Source organism: Neolamprologus brichardi, chromosome 3 (genome assembly GCF_056152115.1).
Source record: "Neolamprologus brichardi isolate AB-2024 chromosome 3, ASM5615211v1, whole genome shotgun sequence".
NCBI lineage: Eukaryota > Metazoa > Chordata > Actinopteri > Cichliformes > Cichlidae > Neolamprologus > Neolamprologus brichardi.
In genome coordinates, this window is record NC_142106.1 from 30,950,074 (window position 1) to 30,966,031 (window position 15,958).

The window sequence follows — 15,958 nt, forward strand, 5'->3', positions numbered from 1 at the left end:
AAAAAAAAGCAGAGCACTGGATGTTTTTTCTGCAGTGAACTGCAACACAAACTCGCTATTCACCACTAATGCGACTATAGATGTGCCACGTCACATGGATGTGGTTCAGGAGGTTGGTAGCTCAAGAGATATTTTGAGCTTTGTAACATGGTGTGTTATCCTGCTGGATGACACACTGTGGTCATAAACAGATGGATGTGGTCAGCAACAATACTCAGGCAGGCTGTGGTGTTACTCAGGCAGGATTCTTATTTGGTGCTAAATGTACTAAAGTGTATCAAGATAACATCCCCTACACCTTGCACCACCTCTACCACCAGCAGCCTGAACTGTTGATGATGTGGGATTATTTTATTTTCAGATTTGTATTTCAAATGAACATGAATCTACATGAAATGTAGATTTGCTTTCAATATCTAATAATGGTGTAAAACAATAAAGTAGTATGACATGTTTAAAGCGTAATGAGTCCATTCACATTGAGTAAATGTGTTATGCACAGTCCTATCCACTCTTAGATCCAATGGCGCTGTTCATCTGCAGATCAGCTGTATTTTACACCAGTGGTGTTGGTGAGGGGTGGGGGTGGGCGGGTAGAGGCTCCAGAAGACCAATCATATTTCATGGCTGTAGAACCAGTAGTTGCCTTGCACACCTGACAATACTCTTCTTCCTCACATGCATGACACAGCAGAGCTTTTTGGGGTCATTGTCTGTGAAGTCTTCAAATAAGCTCGATCCCTTGGGGGCGCCACTGTGCTTCTGTGCATCCTGAGTGGACGCTGCTGTGGAGGCGGACAAACTGCGTCCTGCAAATCTGGACACCACGATGTTGACCATCTGCATGAAGCTGAGCTTCTAGCATAGCAGCTGGTCACTGTTAGCGATCTCTTTCATCCCCCACAATGTGACTTACTCACATTGAGCCCTAAAAGCCGTTTTTCTCTCGAGTCCTGAGTTGTTGTCCAGTGACAGACAGGTGGTGATGTAATCTCTGTACACCATTTATGATGCACCACTGCCTATAAAATCTAAACAAAACACTCATACCTATTGCACCTGCTGTGTTTTCTCACATCTGTTGTAAAATCATCCTTTGTTAGGGTTTGAGTCACTCCGTCAGCTCGTCATCGCTCGCAGTCCTTCTGTGCAGCATCGCGCTCATGTTCGGATTTCTTTCAAAATTTCTTATCTCCTCTCCAAAAGGTGTAGTCAGGTTTTCTCCAGCAGTCAGTCATTATTTGCACAATAAAACCTGATGTTTCCTGCTCAAATTACCCACCAACAGCCTGCTGCTTCTCCTTTCCCCCCCCTCTGTAGCGCTCACTCCAGTTTTGACTGTACAAGCTCTTCTCCCCTCTACCTTTTCTCCAGAAGAGGAACATAATTTAAGGTTCTCTAAAAATCCTCAACAACTCCCCACTGAATCGCACTACTGGGCTCAGCACTCCTTTCTTCCTCCTCCTCTCCCCATCCCGCTTCAGTCAAGCCTTGCCCTAACTGTCTCTTCATCTACTTCTTGTTAAGTGCTGAGTGCGATCAGCAGCATCAGACTTTATGCTCTACCCCGCTGGGCTCCCACTGCTGCTGCTTATGCTGCAGCTGCTGCCCTCAGGTGCAAAAACACCTTGTTAGATATACAGCGTGCGTTGTCTCCTTCTGCTTATTACATTTCCAGTCTTCCAGCTCGCAGCGCTGCGGGCCCACCGATGTTGTGATTTCCTTATCCAAGCTTTAATTTGCAGTGCCGGCTTTTCTCTCTTCTCTTTTCATCGTTTTATCTTTTATCTTTCTTTTGTGTTTCTCCCTCTCTTTCTCTGAGGGAATTACATAAGACTTTCTGTGTGTGTGTGTGTTTGTGTGTGTGTGTGTGTGTGGGCAGCACTGCATTTTATGTAAGGTGGACCTGAAGATGGCTAGCAAAACATTTGTGTCTTGCTCTGTGTTTTTTCTCTCATTCTCTCTCTGCTTGTCTTGTGGCCTTGTGTGTGTGTGTGTGTGTGTGTGTTTGTGTGTGTGTGTGTGTGTGTTCGGGTCATCGGACTGTGGTTGACTCCAGATACACAATGATGTGACTCTCCAAGCCCACTCAGTCGTAAAAACACGCACATATACACACAAAAAACTTATTTTAAATTTTAATTATTCATTAAGCAGCTTGATATATGACTTGTACGTTTACAGTGCTGCTGCTTGTTGACTTGTGACGCACATGTAAAGTGTGTCTGAGTTTTTTATTGTTTTGAAGGATAAACATTCATCCTTTGTTTTATTCATTTAAAACTGCCTGTCGTGAGGCTTGCCAGGATAACAGTGGCAGATTTGCAGCTTCACAATTCAGTATTTTCTGAAACAATAGCTACTCGAAGTAAACAAAAGCAGTCTTTGTATTTCAAGCCAACAAAAAGGGATTTTCTTGATTGAAATTAGGTTTGAAATTTATGACAGTGGACATTTAGGCATGGCCGATGGCCGACCACGGCTCGATGAAAAAGGCAATATCAAGAAATAGCAGATTTTATTAACTTCAGCTTTGGCTAATGATGGGAACTGTTAAAGGAAGCTAGCTCAAACCTCAAGATCAGGCTATGTTATAGGGCATAGACTGCAGAAGGACATAGACCAGGGGTTTGAGGAGTAAAGTAAACAGTGGAGGTACTTACACCTGCATTTTCCCAACACCCACAAGGGGCAACACCTCTGGTTGCAAAAGACAATGTTATTACTATTTATTGTGTTTTGTTCAGTTCAGTTCAGTTCGTTTTATTTCAAACATTTCAAACATGAGCCTTCACAATCATTACAATATATTATTCCATTATTTGTTTGAAAAGGAGTAGGTAGAAGTATTCACTTATTTGTCCCTACCCCCTCAAGTATTGTGTTTTGTCTGATTCAAGCTGATGTTGCCATCCCTATATTGGTATTTTGGATGTGATAAATGAGGGGCGGATCCTACTGTGTAACCATATGTATGAGGAAATCCTGGATAATCCTTCTTTCTGAAACTTGTGGCCAAATTTCCAAAATTGATTTCATGTATATTATTCTATAAGACCCCAAATAAGCAATTAAGAGCATTAAGTCATCAGGGAAGTGCTTAAAGCAGTCAGGTCTGAGGTCGGTTTTCACTTCTATGGAGCCAGAACTGTTTGTAGTCACAGGTATTTTGGCCTCCTTTAACAATTAAGAGTAATCCAGGTTTAAGGATTTTTACCCTCCCGCGCTGTTCGCCATATTGGGTGGCAGATCTCCGCCAGCGTAATCGATCAGCTACAGCTCCTTCGGCCTCATCCCATGCAATGTCTTAGGTGCGTAAATCATCAACAAAAGTCCTTCGCCATGTTGTACGGGGGCGGTCTGGTTTGCTTGGGCAGTCTTGGGCAGTTGGTGCGGGAGTTGGCGTAAAATGTGACCTCCAAAGGGCATACACCGCTCAGTCACAATGTCACAGAGGGGACGTGTGGCAGTCCGGTCTGGACTTCTTAATTCGTGACATGGTCTTGGTAAGAGACCTGCAAGATCTGTCTTAGCCATCGATGTTGGGCCACATTGAGTCTATTGGGGATTTTGGCTGATGTTTTCCACGACTCACGAGCTTTAAGGCACTCGGCTTTAATTTTCTTACTGGTATCTACATTTAAAATGACCAGTAAATGATCATTTAAAAAGTAAAAAAAGAGACAAGACTTTTAGTACTTAAATGCAGTACTTTAATCTGTTGCATTCCCACCATCTTCTTTATGAGACAGGACAGCTGAGGTGCTGCTGCCACATCAAATATTTGGTAAGCAGTTTTTTTAACATTAACAAACATGAAACATGGTGAAAAAGCTTTTTGATTAAAGCGCACCACTTTTAAAGACACATGGACGCAATATATGTGGAAAGGTCTTTTAAAATTACCCACACAGAATGAAAGAAGTCTGTATTTTTAAGATAGTTGAGATAATAAAGCATGTTTTCTTTGATTTTATGGTCAGCAGCTCAACTCTTGGATCTGACCTCTGCAACAAGTGGCTTTCTTTATTTAAATTAAATTTGTAACCCTACAATAACAACTCAACTAAGTAATGTTAACAGGTGTTGGAAAACTAGCATTCTGGGTTTAAAAGGCTAAAGAAGAACAACAACACGCTTAAAACTCTCCTCTTACGTAGAGAAAGCATCTTATATAGGTGGCTATTATCATAAAACACAGACCCTAATGTGATTGATATGTGCTGCACTTGTTTTCTAACCTTTCCTGTGCTATTTACAGTTAATGGTCCTGCAGGGTGCAGACTGGGAACTGGTTTCTCCTGGAGGAGGGGAGGGTTATGTAATAGGTGACAGGAGGTGATGAAAAATGTGAAAATTTCAAATGTGATACTGAAAGGAAAACAATATTCATAATGCTTTTACTAATATCACTGAAACAGATCGCTGCGTTTGAGCTGTGCTTCGGCGGTGATGTAAGGGGAAGAAGGAACTGGAAATATAATGATTATTAACGACATCATTCCTTCACTTTCCTTAAGAATAAAGGAAAGAAGTACGTCCTAGAAATAAAACACCTCTGCACCCCGGAAAAACCTGTCACCCGTCAGCCAACAGTGTGTGTGTGTGTGTGTGTGCACGCATCTCCAACTTGTTAGAGAAAGGGTGTTTCACTGAGTGGGAATGCCTGGTAGGATGTGTAGGCCCAGGTTGCCATAGCAACCATCTGCTGCTACGCTCGCAAGCGTTCGCCGGCAGCCCACACAGTGTGACATCCAGCAGCAAGCCAGTCTTACAGAGAAAGTAACACTGTGACTGAAAGCTTACATTAAAGAGCCAAAAATAAGCAAACACAAAAAATCCCCAAAAAACAGGGAATTAGTTTCACTTCACGTCCACGTAAAGGTGAATTTGTTTAGATAGTGTAAGTGCAATAAATTCTTTAGGAATACTGCTATAGTGGTGACAGAAGGAGGAGAGGTGTGCAGCATGTGAAACACAGCAGACTTTGGCAGATTATAGAAGGAACAGAAGGATGTAAAGCTGCTTTAAATGTTCAGGATTTGTGAAGTTTGGTAAAGGATGAGGATGGTTAAAGCCGCTCACAGGCAGGCAGCAGGTAAAAGTCAGAGTGTGGCGCAGGCCTAAAGGAGCCACAGTGTCATCGCTAGGGCCATTGAGTTAAAAAAAAAACATGGCAGGAAACTGGTGGTGTTTCTTCCACAAAGCTCAGGAATGGATTGCTAATATGATCTAAATGAGACCATGAATAATTTATCAAGAAAAAAATTGGCTCACCACTTCAATCTCTTGACTTTCTATTGTCTAATAATTCTATCTATCTCAAGCAAGTATAGTTTTACAGCACACTATAAAATAAAAATGAATGCACTCTGCATAAATCTCACACACACAGCACGACATAAATAACACTTTGCTGAGGCTGGCGGAGGGGTTGGGGCGAAATAAAAGTCTTCAATCCAGAAAACGCACGATGGTCATACACAAGATATCAGTTTGTGCGACAAACAATCCAAATGAGGGGCAGGCAAAAGTCAAGCCATATTTAAACAGAAATCATTAATAATCTGACAGGTGGTAAGCAAACAGCTAGAGGCTTATATACTCCAGGGAAGCTGATGACTAATTGGAAACAGGTGTTGCAGACTAAACACAGGTCACACTAATGAGGGCAAACCATCACAAAAGGAGGGGACGCTAATAAAGACAGGAAGTACAACAGTGTAAACATACTGACACTGATTAGGTTTTGGAGGACTTGGGTATAAAAGCTAACACCACTCTAACACCATGCAGTTATTGACATTTAACACTATTTTATATATTCATAATATATTCTTCTGAACTATAATTAACAATTTAGTCTGTTCTACTCAAGTGAAGTGTTATAGCTTGTCTGGTGTTACATTAAAAGTGTTCCCTCAGCAGTGTTGGAGCCTAGCTTAATGCTAAGCTAGCAGCTGGACCACACAGAAGATTCTTGAGTCATGCTAGCTTTTGGTGGGGAAGGGCCACATCATGTGAATAACTTGTTATTATTATTGTTATTGTATGCCCATGCGACAGTATTGTTTGGCCTGTTCATGAAACTGGAATGATAAAATGCTTTTATAAGGTGTGGTAGGTGCATAAATGCTAACAATAGGTTGTTTTAGCCCATTGGTAGGTGGTTGCTAGGTAACATGATGCTGTTTATAATTTATCATGAACAATTCAGTTTTTGTGGACATATGTGAGATGTTTTTGTTGTGGAATAAAAACGATACTACACCTCATTAAAAACATGTTAGGTACATAAAAGCTAAAAACTGGTCATTTGTCCGGTTGTTGCCAGGCAGTGTAGTGACATCATAATATATTATGTGTAATTCAACTGTTGTGGGTATAAATATTACATTAATGCTGTGTAATTAACATGATATCAAACCTTTCTAAAACGTACTAGATCCTTAAATGCCACTAATAGGTAATTTTGCCTGTTGCTAGGCAACATGATGATATCATAATATCTGATATGGATAAAAACTTGGTGGCCTAAGATGTGCCTGTGTGCCCAATTTGGTTGATTCTTGATGTTGTGGGACTTCATAAGTAAATAGATTATTGTTATCATTATTATCAGTAGTAGTCTAACATGTGTTTACTTTTCTTAATAAAGCATAAAATGGTTTGTGACTATTTAATAAAACTAAAGTAAAGACATTTCAAAGCTTTTTCCTTGGTACAAAATGCTAACAACAGCAATTAAAATATGAAACCTAATCACTTTTTATGGGGGCAGAAAGTAAACACATACATCCGTCCTCCTACCTTTATCGGGGTCACAGGGGTTGGAGTCTAGCCTGTGTAGAAGAGGTATACACTGGACAGGTTTCCAGTCTGTCACTGGACTGTGAAAGACAGATTATTTATGCACAATTTGTTAATTAATTAACCTAACCACCCTAACTACTACCTCCACACAGAAAGGATCTGTCCACATGATGAATTTGATCCCAGGACTTCCCCGCTGTGTGGAAACAGTGCTAACCTCCTTGGTACTGTGCTGCTGTATCACAATCTGCTTCTCTAAACTTCTGTCCTTAAAACAAAAAATCATGATTTCAAGTTTGAAATTTGAAATATTTGACAGGAACAGCTTGTCTGATTAGTTTTTTCTCTGGTTGCATCTGTCTTGCAGATGCAGGAGGTGGGCAGTTCCCAGCGAGGCTCTCAGCGGGCCTTCAGCGTCCTGGATCGTTTGCTGCTCACACATCCTGTGTGGCTGCAGCTGTCACTCAACCAAGAAGCTGCCCTCTACATCCTGCTCAGAGAACCTGTCGGGGTGAGGAACTATCAATCATATTACTCATACTATTTAATCAGGTAAAACAATAATGAATAATCTTTTGTGCATACCAATGAACTGGATGGTTACATATGTAACTAAAAAAGCAGGATTTTGTAAAACCTTACGTGGATATGATTCCTGGATCTCCCTGCTTTGGCTTCCTATTTACTGAGGGTGGTCTAAATGTCCTCATCTAATTAACATCATCATCAACCTATTTATGCCAACTGCAATTCTCCACTAATTAAAATGAAATGCATTTGATTGAAAACCATGAAAATTAACCTTAGTCATGAAGTGGACATCATCTCCTAGACCTGAGAAAATTAAAAAAAAAAATGTTTTGTTCATATTTTCGGTGATTTTTTTTTTGTGCTTACAGACATTTCTAGTGCGCAAATGCAGCTCTACCCAGAGGAAGGTGCTGTGTTTGAGGGTGACAGCGGACAGAAGTGCCTCCTCTGTTAAGGAGTGCTTCATCTGTGAGGAGGACTCCAGTGAGTATAAAACAAGCTAAATTATCAGCCAACTGCAGTTGAAGCGATACACATAACACTCAACACATCCACAGCTGCCAAGAGTCAGGCTGAGTGAGATCAGGGGCGAGGGGATGTGGGGGAAAGGGCTTGTGTTGGAGTGCAGCAGGGTTGATAATGCAAACCACATGACTCTTATTTTTTAGAAATTACCTACACAGCCACTAAGTTGTCATCTTTGTACCTCTAAAAAAGACCACGTCAGGCTTGTTTTTACATCTTTTTAGCTGTGCACAAACAAAATTAACTGATAATTATTTTATAATATCACATGTAATATTCAAAATTAGCCTTTTTATAAAACATAATGATCTGTTGTGAGGGCCTGGGGCAAGAGTAAGAGGGAAGGTTTACAACAAGGTGTATGGTTTGGAGACAGTGGCACTGACAAAAACACAGGAAGCAGAGTTGAAAATGTTAAGATAGACAAGCATGAGACGGTTTGGATGTGTGCTGAAGAAGGATAGTGTACAATGTTGAATATAGAGCTGCTGGACAGGAGGAAAAGAGGAAGACCTCAGAGGAGGTTCATGGATGTAGTGAAGAAGGACATGTTTGAAGTTGGTGTGACAGAATATTGGGTTAGGGTGAGATGGAGCTAAAAAAAATTGCAGTAGGGACCCGTAATGGAGCAGAAAGGTGGTACAATGATACAAATCTTTGCTACTTCAAAAACTTCCAACTTCAAAAAGCAATAAACGAGAAAACTTTTTACTTTACACATCAATCTGTTAAAAAGAGCAAAACAAATGGCTTTACAGAGGATGGCTGCACTGCTTTCTGAGATGCTCGAATGGATCATGCTGCTGTTGAATGCAGCAGATATTCAATAAACTCAGAGAAAAGTTCATTAAATAAATCCAATAATCAAATAAATCAATAAAACAAAGTAAACTTTCGTTTCTGTTAAAGGCTTGTCAGAAATGGATTACATGTATTACTGGTGAAGGTCAAACCTGCCACAAACTCATCACAGGGATTTTCTGCTCTCTTGTAGGAATTTCAATGTGTAATAGATGAAAAATGTAGAGTCAAGTAAACGAGGCAAAACTCAACATCCACGAAAGTCGATCTGTGATTTTGGTGAAGTTTGGCGAAGTGTGCATCCACTAACTAAACGAACAAAACTGCAGCTCTTGTGCTTTCTGTGATGTTGGTGTTCAGACTGTCGAGAGAAAGCCTGTTTAACATGGATTACTTTTCATAAAGGCTTCTTTTCGTGGCTTCCTCTTAATTGGAGCGAGATTTGTTTTGGCAGCATGAGAGTGTGAGACAGACTGAAAACAGGTGTCTCATGTCAAAAGTGTGAGAGTTGACAACCCAGTCAGCGTTTGTGGCGCAGTGCAGCTCAGACACTCTCGGTGAAGTGATGTGGGCCGGAGAGGATGGGTCCTCCAGATTTTATTTTGCAGCTGGCACATTTCCTGTTAAAGCTGAACGAGTGTCCCACTGCTCCCATTAGCTGTCAATCAAACTCTGTCTGTGTATAACCAGCGTTCGCCTTGGAGAGCTCAGCACTCAGCTTCCCTGACTTGTGTCGACTGGTGGCCTTCTACTGTATCAGCAGGTAATAATATTATAACTGATAATAAATCTCAATCATTCTTCTTGCTAACATTCAACCTACGCAGAGTCCTCACTTCAGCCCAGTATTTGGAATGATATGGATGGCCGAATGCCCAAATCTTATTTCTTAACAGAAGTGGCAGATCTCCCCTAATGCCTTTGCACCTAAATGGGAGCAAAGTCTTTGCACGCTGGGTCCTAAATCTTCTTCTGCATCTTGATGCCCACTGGTTTTTAAAACCAGTTTTATTCCCGTAATTTTTAGCTGTCCACAGACTTCCTTGCATGTAAATTGACTGTGTCTGGTTTTAACTTTCTGATCTCACATATCTTCAAACTTGAACTTTTCATTTTCTATGATCTGCAGGGATGTGTTGCCTTTGCCTCTGCAGCTACCTGATGCCATCGTTAGAGCGTCAACACACAGGCAGCTGGAGGCCATCTCACACATGGGACAAGGTCGGTCACTGGTGGCCTCTTTAAAAAATAAACTGCAGCAGCAGGTACATTCACTTGCTCCAAATAATAAGTGTTACTTAACGTAGGTCAGCATTTTTGGGTCAGCCTGTCTAATTGTCTGAATTGCCTAAATACTTCAGCCCAACAGAGCTGCTACCATAAGGTATTTCCTATTTGTCCTACTCTCTCATAATTCACTAACCAGAGGAGAGAGGGTATTTTTCCCCTTTTACACTGAACCTAAATGAGATTTAAGGACTTGGATGTGTTCAGGACGAGATTGCTGACAGAAAACCAAAGTTTGAGAGAATGAGAGAGTAAAGTAATAGCTGACTAAAGTGGTGGCTGCCAGCTTGCGTCTATTTTTAAATGCGCGGCATGCTTCTGTAGTGCAGTGGGGTGTGACTTCATTGCGAAAAGTGATAACCAGACTCTTTCTCATCATGCTTCTGCAAAATCAGTCTGCTTCTGGATCAGCTTGCAGTAAAAAACACAGGTTAATGTTGTGTGTTGTGCTGTGCATTGTTTTAGTTTTCAAGCAGGTGAAACATTAAAAAAATGGGAACACTGTTTAAACACTTGTAAAATAAAGTACAATAAAGACTTAAATATTTAAGTTATCTCCCCTCTCCTGGTTTTTCAATTAGACTTCTGGAGTTCACCGAGTGCTTCAGACATCCAAAATGGACCGATGGAGCCAGTTGCATCCACCAGTCAGGCCCAGACTGGGGTCCAGGACCGATGTCCCCCGCTGTCAAGGGGCACACAAGGCAAACTGTGCTTTATTAACCCGCTCTTTCTGCAGCTGGAGGTTTGCAAGGTTAGTTGCTTAGAAGCTTTCTCTGAGACCTTTCAAGGACACCCGTCGGTGCTTTTCTGGCCTCTACAAGTGCTCTAAATCGAAACGTCCGTGCAACTGATAAATAACTACACCCTGCACTTTACTCTTATAGATAATCTCTTATAGAAAAATAAACAGTTCATCAATCTACCCTTGAATCCATTTCCTCCCTTTTTACAGCAGCAACAGCTCACAAACCACAGTGCCTCCAATAAACGGCACCGCTTCAAGCGCAGCATGCGGCTCCGGCTCTCTGAGTCCTCCATGAATCTGTCCCTCGAGGGGGTTGGTTCCTTCTCACCTCCCCTTTCGGTTGAGCAACCTGGTGGGTCAGAAAGGCTGAACAAGACCAACGCCAACCCACAGAGGAGAGTTCACTCCGGTGCAGGCGTCCTGAGGAGAACTCCTGCTGTTTCACCTGGATCTGCTGAGGAGGATGACCTGATGTCTGTCTATGTGCCACAAGTAATAAGAGTCAGGATCTTTATTTGCACGTCAAAGCATGCTTATACTGATACGGATATGTGAGCACACCTCCTTTCTGTCTTGATTTATTGTAAATATGTCGCTTTTCACATCATGCAATAACATCTCCTCTCTTCAAGACATCTGCCAAGGTGGAGGAGCCTCCGAAGCCCCAGCCGTCTGGCCCAGCTGAGGAGCCAGGCATCGAGGTGGCACTTCTGGCCATGGAGCGCCGCCCGGCTCCATCTTTGGCTGAGCTCGACAGCAGCAGTTCCTTCAGCAGTATGGATGAGGACCATGACTCAGACACGGAACCTGAAAGCATGTCCCAAACCCAAATGCACGCCTACCATCGCCCGCCACTCTTGCGCTCTCGAGGTCGCGGCGGGCTGCACCGCATGAGCGAGGCATTTGTGTGCTTCTTTGCACCAGACAAGCGGCTCACCCGGCTGGTGGAAGAGCTGTCCAGAGACAGGCGCTCAATCTTCGGGGGTATCATTCAAGACTTCCTCCTAGAGCAGAGAGAGGTGCTCAAATCCCTGACGTCTTCACCTTCGGCATCGTCCTCATCACGCGTGACCTCCGTGCAGCTTCTGCAGGGTCTGCGCCTCTTTCTGTCCCAGGCAAAGTGTTGCCTGCTGGACAGCGGAGAGCTGGAGCCTCCCATTGAAACCCTGGTGCCAGAGAATGAGAAGGGTAAGCAAATGCAAACATAATTAACATGCAAATACACTCTGATATGAAACACAGTGCATTTAAAACATAGTTTGATCTGTGTGTGAAATTTCTCTAAGCTGGAGCTGGAGCAGGTTTATTAGCAGAATCTTATTCCAATGAGGAACATTTAGTTTTTACTTTGTTACACAAATGAAAATAACTGGAATTCAACATGAAGTATTTTTAAGTTGAGTTTCCTCCTGAGGGTGTTTTGTGGTGTCCTGATGGTTGCTTTGAGTGGCCTCTGTGGATCCGAATTGTTTTGAGCTCATTGCACAGATTGAATGTTGTTGCAGAGAATTTGAGGTGAAGTCAGTTCTCATAATTCGAGCTGAAGACATGAGCATTGTCCTGCTGGCCTTGCTTTGTGCTCTTATCATGGTGGGGTATTCCTAGTCGCACGGTCTGATATCGTCATGTTGGTGTTGTTCCCATATCAACATAGTAAATGTTGTTCCAGGATCAACATTGCAAGTGACCAATCAGATTGTTGTGACGTTATTCTTTGGCGCGCCAAGCCATTCGTGCATTTATGAAATTCCAATGTTGCACGGACAATATCAATTCTGCTTAGCATTTATTAAAGGGTTAGGGTCAGGGTCCGTTGGAACAACATTTACTATGTTGTTCCAGGAACAACACCAACACGACAATATCAGATCATCCATTCCTAGTCTGCTAGACCTGTGCCATTTTTTTCTATTATCTGGATTCACTTACTCTTACACTGGCGATCAGGATAAGCAATCACACGAAGGCCGTTATCGGCTCAATGAGTTAAACCAGGCTTTATCAATCTAGCTACAAGTGTGTTCACAGGAACGGGTTGGTGTTGGCAGCATCCTGCTGATCATAACCATGGATAACAGTGCAGGCAGCAGAGTGGAGGATTTTTACGAAGATAAAACTACAATATTACAAAAAACATATGAAGAGGTTACACACACAATATGGGCTGAAAGTGACACAGCTGCTACAGACAAATCAGCCATGTGTGTGTGTGGCACAATCTGATATCGTCGTGTTGGTGTTGTTCCCAGATCATCATACTAAATGTTGTTCCAGGATCAACATTGCAAGTGACCAATCACAATGTTGTGACGTCATACTTTTGCGACTTCGGGAAAAACCGAAACAAAAAACTGTACTTAAGCTGCGAGAAACCGCCTCTGTCCGCCGATCAACGGACCCTAACCCTAACCGTAACCCTTTAATAAACGGTAAGCAGAATCAATATTTGTCACAACAATGCGATTGGTCACTTGCAATGTTAAACCTGGAACAACATTTTCATGATGATCTGGGAACAACACCAACACGACGATATCAGATCATCCGTGTGTGTGTGTGTGTGAGAGAGAGAGAGAGGACAAACTCTGTACAGTAGTTTGGGATTAAAAGTAAGTAAAGAGTGACAATATTCACAAAGTTTAATCTATTTAAAGATCAGTTACCGAAACACAGAGACTTCACGCTCTATTAAAAAATTTAGACCCTCTAACTGTCCACAAACAGAGGTCTGAAGGATCTTCCAGGAACGGTGATGCTATTTTCCAGAGAACTGATTGGCTGTGATTTCATACATGATGATCCCCCATGTGGAGATAAAGCCACACACCCTGATTAGAAGAGGGCCTCAAAAACTTACAAAACTAGTAGCATCCATATAAAGGTTAAATTTCCTTTTAGTGAGATGATCAGTGTTATCCATTCAACTGTGAGTCTTTTCAATGCTGTAGTTGGTACTGCACTGCTGGTCCTCTGCTTCTATAGCGCGGTCATTTTGTCAATAATCTGATTGTGTGGATGATCCTCCCCACCACTCCCCCCTGGCAGCCCCGCTCCGATTGGACTGTTCAATCCTTTCACTTCCTTAGCATGTATCTTCAAAAGCGCTTCACACCTCAAAGCAAAGCTAAACAGTTAAACATGATTGTACGACATTCAGTATCTTTCAGTTTGAGCCACAGAGGAGCTCAAAGTAAGTTTGCTTCGCCGAGGGAAGGATTCGATCAAATTTAGCTGACTGTGCTGGATCACAGTCTGAGCACAATATCCTCACCACCCTTTCTCATATGAATGCTTGATTGGTTTATCACATTTTAAAAAGGAGGCGATGGTGAGTGCACCGAGGGACCGAGGAGAGATAGAAATGTGTAAAACAAAGCAAAAAAACCAACAAACTGTACTATTAGAAAACAGTGATTCAATAGACACTGTGCCAGAGGATGCAGGTCTGTGGAAACAGACAGCCTTTTCTGATAAATGGTGGGCTGCTCGGGCTCCAGTGAAAGGCACTGTCAACACAAAGTAGTTTGCGTGGGGGGGCGGTTGGGGGGGTAGAGTCTCATTCAGTGGAGCTCATATTGTCTCTGGTATTTAGAAAATAGCATTAGGAAAGCCCGGCCCAACGCGCCTGCACTCACATCCATCGCATTCAAAGCGGGACTCGTCTCATTATTGTAAAGACATCGCAGGGTGTTACTCTGGAAGCATTCTAGTTCGATCTTTTGACACACTCCTCTGCGTAGGTTTGGTCGTGTTTGGACTGCTTTGTGTGTGGCCGAGCGTTTGCGCGTGTGTGCGTCTGCGCTCGCAGGTGCGTGTGATTGTGTGTAAATGTGTGATGACGGATGGTTGCCTGGCTTCAGAGGCTTCAGGGGAGAGCGGTCGGCCGTTGCCTTCCGTCCTCCCTTTCCTTCCTTCCTTCCTGCGCTGCGATTTTGATTTATCTCGCTTTGCGTCGGTGGGAGGCATTTGCATTTTTTTTTCTCCCCCTCGTTTATCATAAAAAGATATCACAGTCCCACGCTCACTTGAAGAGCAGCACGATTCAGAGGAGGGTGGGAGGGAGAGATCGAAATAGGCAGGTTACTTTGAAAATGTAATCAGTTACTGAACTGTGAGTAACAACATTTTAAAAAATAAAAGGGAAAAAAAGAGAGAAAAGAAAAAGTCAGCTTTTTTTCTGTAACTGGGTTGTAATCACGTTGCATGTAATCTATTACTCTCCAGAGCTCTGTGTGTGAGAGAGAGAGAGACATGGAGCAGAGAGGGAGGTGGATAAACAGAGACTAGAGGGTGGGAATGATTGATCACAAGGGGGAGTGCTATAGTGAGGTAGATGGGGGAGATGTTCAAGGATTATGCAGCAGGGAAACATGAAGCATGGAGAGGAGGGAGTGGAGGATATTGATGATGAGTGGAAAAACAGTGTGCACTGGAGAATTGTTACCCACTTAGTCAGGACTGCCCACTGACTGCAGGAGAACCACCGAGTGTGTGTTTTTTACACGTGTAAGGGAAGGCTCGCATGTGAACCGTTACATGTACACGAGTTCAGTGTTGACACCAAAAGAAAAAAAACACACTCCTGAGCTTTTCAGAGGATGAGAAAATGTCATTTCTAATTACATGATCAGGGAGGTTTAAAGGAGTCGTTTAACATTTGCAGAAATATGCTTGTTTCTTCATTGGAGGCAGGTTTTAAAGCGTGTTTTATCTTTAGGTAAATGTAAGTGAGGACCTGCTGAACAGAAAGCTAAGGTTTACCCTTATTTCAGTTCTGTGACATCTGTGAAGCACTTCTCTAAGAATTGTGGGTAAGCAGGCGAGACTAGAGCGAGGAGGGAGCCAGGTTTGTGCAAGCGAGGTGGAAAATTGGCTGGGAGATACAAAGGAGTTCCCAGAAAAACTAACAAAGATGAGAAAGTATAGCTTATGCCTGCTGCTAGTTAGAGCCACTATTGTAGTTTCTGGGATCCCTAGTTTATGTAATGAATACACTGTATTGCCAGAAGTATTCATTCACCCATCCAAATCATTGTTCAAATTAAATCCATGACCACAGGTGTTTAAAATCGAACACCTAGGCCTGCAGACTGCTTCTACAAGCACTTGTGAAAGAATGGCTCGCTCTCAGGACCTCAGTGAACTCCAGCGTTGTACCGTGATAGGACGTCACCTGTGCAACCAGTCCAGTCAACAAATTTCCTCACTGCTGTTAGTGGTATTATAAGTGGAAGTGATTGGGAACGACAGCAA

At 42.6% G+C, this 15,958-nt stretch overlaps 1 protein-coding gene across 2 annotated transcripts in view; it reads left to right on the plus strand.

Annotated features, from left to right (window-relative positions):
• Positions 1–15,958, plus strand: part of rin1b (Ras and Rab interactor 1b) — a 40,265-nt gene that overhangs the window by 12,183 nt on the left and 12,124 nt on the right. Inside the window, exons 2-8 of one of the 2 annotated variants that reach the window (XM_006805493.2) lie at positions 7,181–7,324; positions 7,713–7,827; positions 9,361–9,433; positions 9,800–9,891; positions 10,539–10,711; positions 10,913–11,197; positions 11,338–11,893. In XM_006805493.2, the coding sequence (XP_006805556.1) occupies positions 7,181–7,324; positions 7,713–7,827; positions 9,361–9,433; positions 9,800–9,891; positions 10,539–10,711; positions 10,913–11,197; positions 11,338–11,893 (1,438 nt within the window). The remainder of the gene's footprint in view (positions 1–7,180; positions 7,325–7,712; positions 7,828–9,360; positions 9,434–9,799; positions 9,892–10,538; positions 10,712–10,912; positions 11,198–11,337; positions 11,894–15,958) is intronic. The other variant, XM_035914202.2, reaches the window with a different exon arrangement.